Source organism: Acanthisitta chloris, unplaced genomic scaffold (genome assembly GCF_000695815.1).
Source record: "Acanthisitta chloris isolate BGI_N310 unplaced genomic scaffold, ASM69581v1 scaffold28640, whole genome shotgun sequence".
In the NCBI taxonomy this organism is placed as follows: Eukaryota; Metazoa; Chordata; class Aves; order Passeriformes; family Acanthisittidae; genus Acanthisitta; species Acanthisitta chloris.
Genome location: NW_008650366.1, coordinates 9416 through 11564, shown reverse-complemented (window position 1 = coordinate 11564; position 2149 = coordinate 9416). Strand labels below are relative to the sequence as shown.

Genomic DNA, 2149 nt, shown 5'->3' with positions numbered 1-2149 from the left:
ATTCTGCTGATACATCCATAGGCAGAATTTGTGCCCACCACCCTGAGTGCAATTTAAACCTGCTCCTTGTTCTGTGGTGTGAAATTATTTCTGCTTTTAAACTCCCCCTCCCAAGGCACACACGCTGCTGCTGCTCAGACAGACAGGACAGCTATCTTGGCAGGACCTGGCATCCTGGCACTTTGACTCCCAAACCCTCCTGGCACCTACAGCAAACCACTTCCTATCACTTCTTCCTCTTTTCTTTAGGAGTACAGTTTATTTCTGTGTTTTCTGCCATCTCTGAACACAGCTTCCCTTCCCATGCTGCAGTCCAGGCTGGCAGATGCTGTAGGCTCACCCACAGCCCAAGGGCACCAGCACTCACAGGAACCAGGGCTGGATCCCTAGTGAGCCACTAACACAGTCGCAGGGGCTACAGGCAGAGGATTTCCCTGGAGGATGCTAAAAATACCTAAGTAATTGGAAATTAAGGTGAATGTAGCCATATAAAGCACTAGGGATGAGAACATGATCAAGTTCTGCACACAGGTCACTGTTAAGGCTTGAGGATAAAGCAACAGAAAATTTGGGGATTATTCCCCACAACGGACATTTTGGTGATGGCATGAGCACACCTCAGTATCAGAGCACACTGAAATATACAGGGAATGCAGATGTTCAAAAAGAGAGAGAAAAGAAACAAACACACAAAAAAGAAACAAAACAAAAAAAAAGAAAGAAACGTCTAAGTTTTGCATAACATTTCTGTCCCTACAATGGTTCAACTCAGGAACATGAATACACACATCTTACAGATGTGACTTTCCTTCCAAAATAAACTAATATGTTCCTCAAAGGAAAGAAATGCTATCTCACTTTTAGAGAGCAAAAATAAATACACAACATAAAAATTCTACTACTGCTACCTTTCAACAAGCCAGCTTTACCTTGGGATCGACTTCTGTATTTCAGTATGCCACTTCCCAGAGCTGGACTCTGGTTGTTTCCTTTGGACGCTTCTGCACAAGCTGGATCTTGAGACTTCTCTGTTTCCATCACCTGAAAAGGTTTTAAATGAATAAACATTTCTTGAAAACTAGAGAAGTTGATGGAATTCCTTTCATTTTTACTACGGGACAGAAAGTTCCATTGCACGTCATCTTTGTTTCCAAAACATGTCATTGTATTAAGCCAGCACACATTTTTGTAAGCAATTTTCAGCAATGCCTTGGGATATTCCTGCAAATCTTACCAATGGGTACAGGTAAAGGTACACTGATGATCCCAGAACACCTCCTGCATCCATGGCACCTCCTTCAGGCGCTTCGGCGTCTATTTTAACAGAATTCTAATGTAGCTTATATTACCATTTGTGCCACTCTGCAAGCTTCCAGAGACACTGCATCTTTATAGAAAAAACCACTTTAAAAAAGTGTTATTTTATTGTTAGTGTCTGCAACTGAATGCCAGTGCAATGGATCAAAAACTTATTTAACAGAAAGTTATAAAGATTATACAGCTAAGCACCTAAAAGCCTGGAAACTCATAATTTAAACTTACATGTGGAATCACGACTGCAGCACCCTGAGTAAATGTGCTGGGACAGGAGGAGTCTGTTTACCAGCTGTGTTTGCCTAGACGCAGGTGACAAGGTAAGCAGCATGACTACACGCACTCTGCCTCCTGCGCCTGTGTGGTCAGGGATAACCTGGGCTGCCCATGGGCAAAGACGCTCCCCAACCCATGAGTTCTGATGAACTTCTCCACCCACTGCATCCTTTACCAAGCCACAGCAGTCACATTTTTCCTAGATGAACTGCCTTCCTGTGATCCTCAACACATTCCCCATGCGCAAATGAATTCTTTTACGTTTTCACCCCATGCCCCTCCACTGCGTTATTATTCAGACAGTTCATATTGCTTGCATTGTACTTTTAATGTACTATGTAAACTGCTGGAAGTCAGTTTAAAAAAACCCATCCCACTCAAGTGACCAAACACTTTACTGTTAAAGTAATTTCTGCTTCTACCATTTAAGCTTTAAAATGTCAGTCTTTCCCAGAACCTGCCACCCATCCCCCAGTCCTCTTATCCCCAAGAAAAAAAGCCAAAGTTTATAGAGTATGGAGTCTAGACTTTGTGATTTCAGTTTGCAGAGCAGAAACTT

General features: G+C 42.6%; 1 protein-coding gene across 1 annotated transcript in view; it reads right to left on the bottom strand.

Moving 5' to 3' along the window:
- PDZD2 (PDZ domain containing 2) overlaps positions 1-1288 on the bottom strand; it is a 35739-nt gene extending 34451 nt beyond the window's left edge. Inside the window, exons 1-2 of the mRNA XM_009084847.1 lie at positions 1235-1288; positions 930-1041 (exon numbers count right to left, since the gene is read on the bottom strand). Of these exons, the coding sequence (XP_009083095.1) occupies positions 930-1041; positions 1235-1288 (166 nt within the window). The remainder of the gene's footprint in view (positions 1-929; positions 1042-1234) is intronic.
- Positions 1289-2149: the final 861 nt, after the last annotated feature.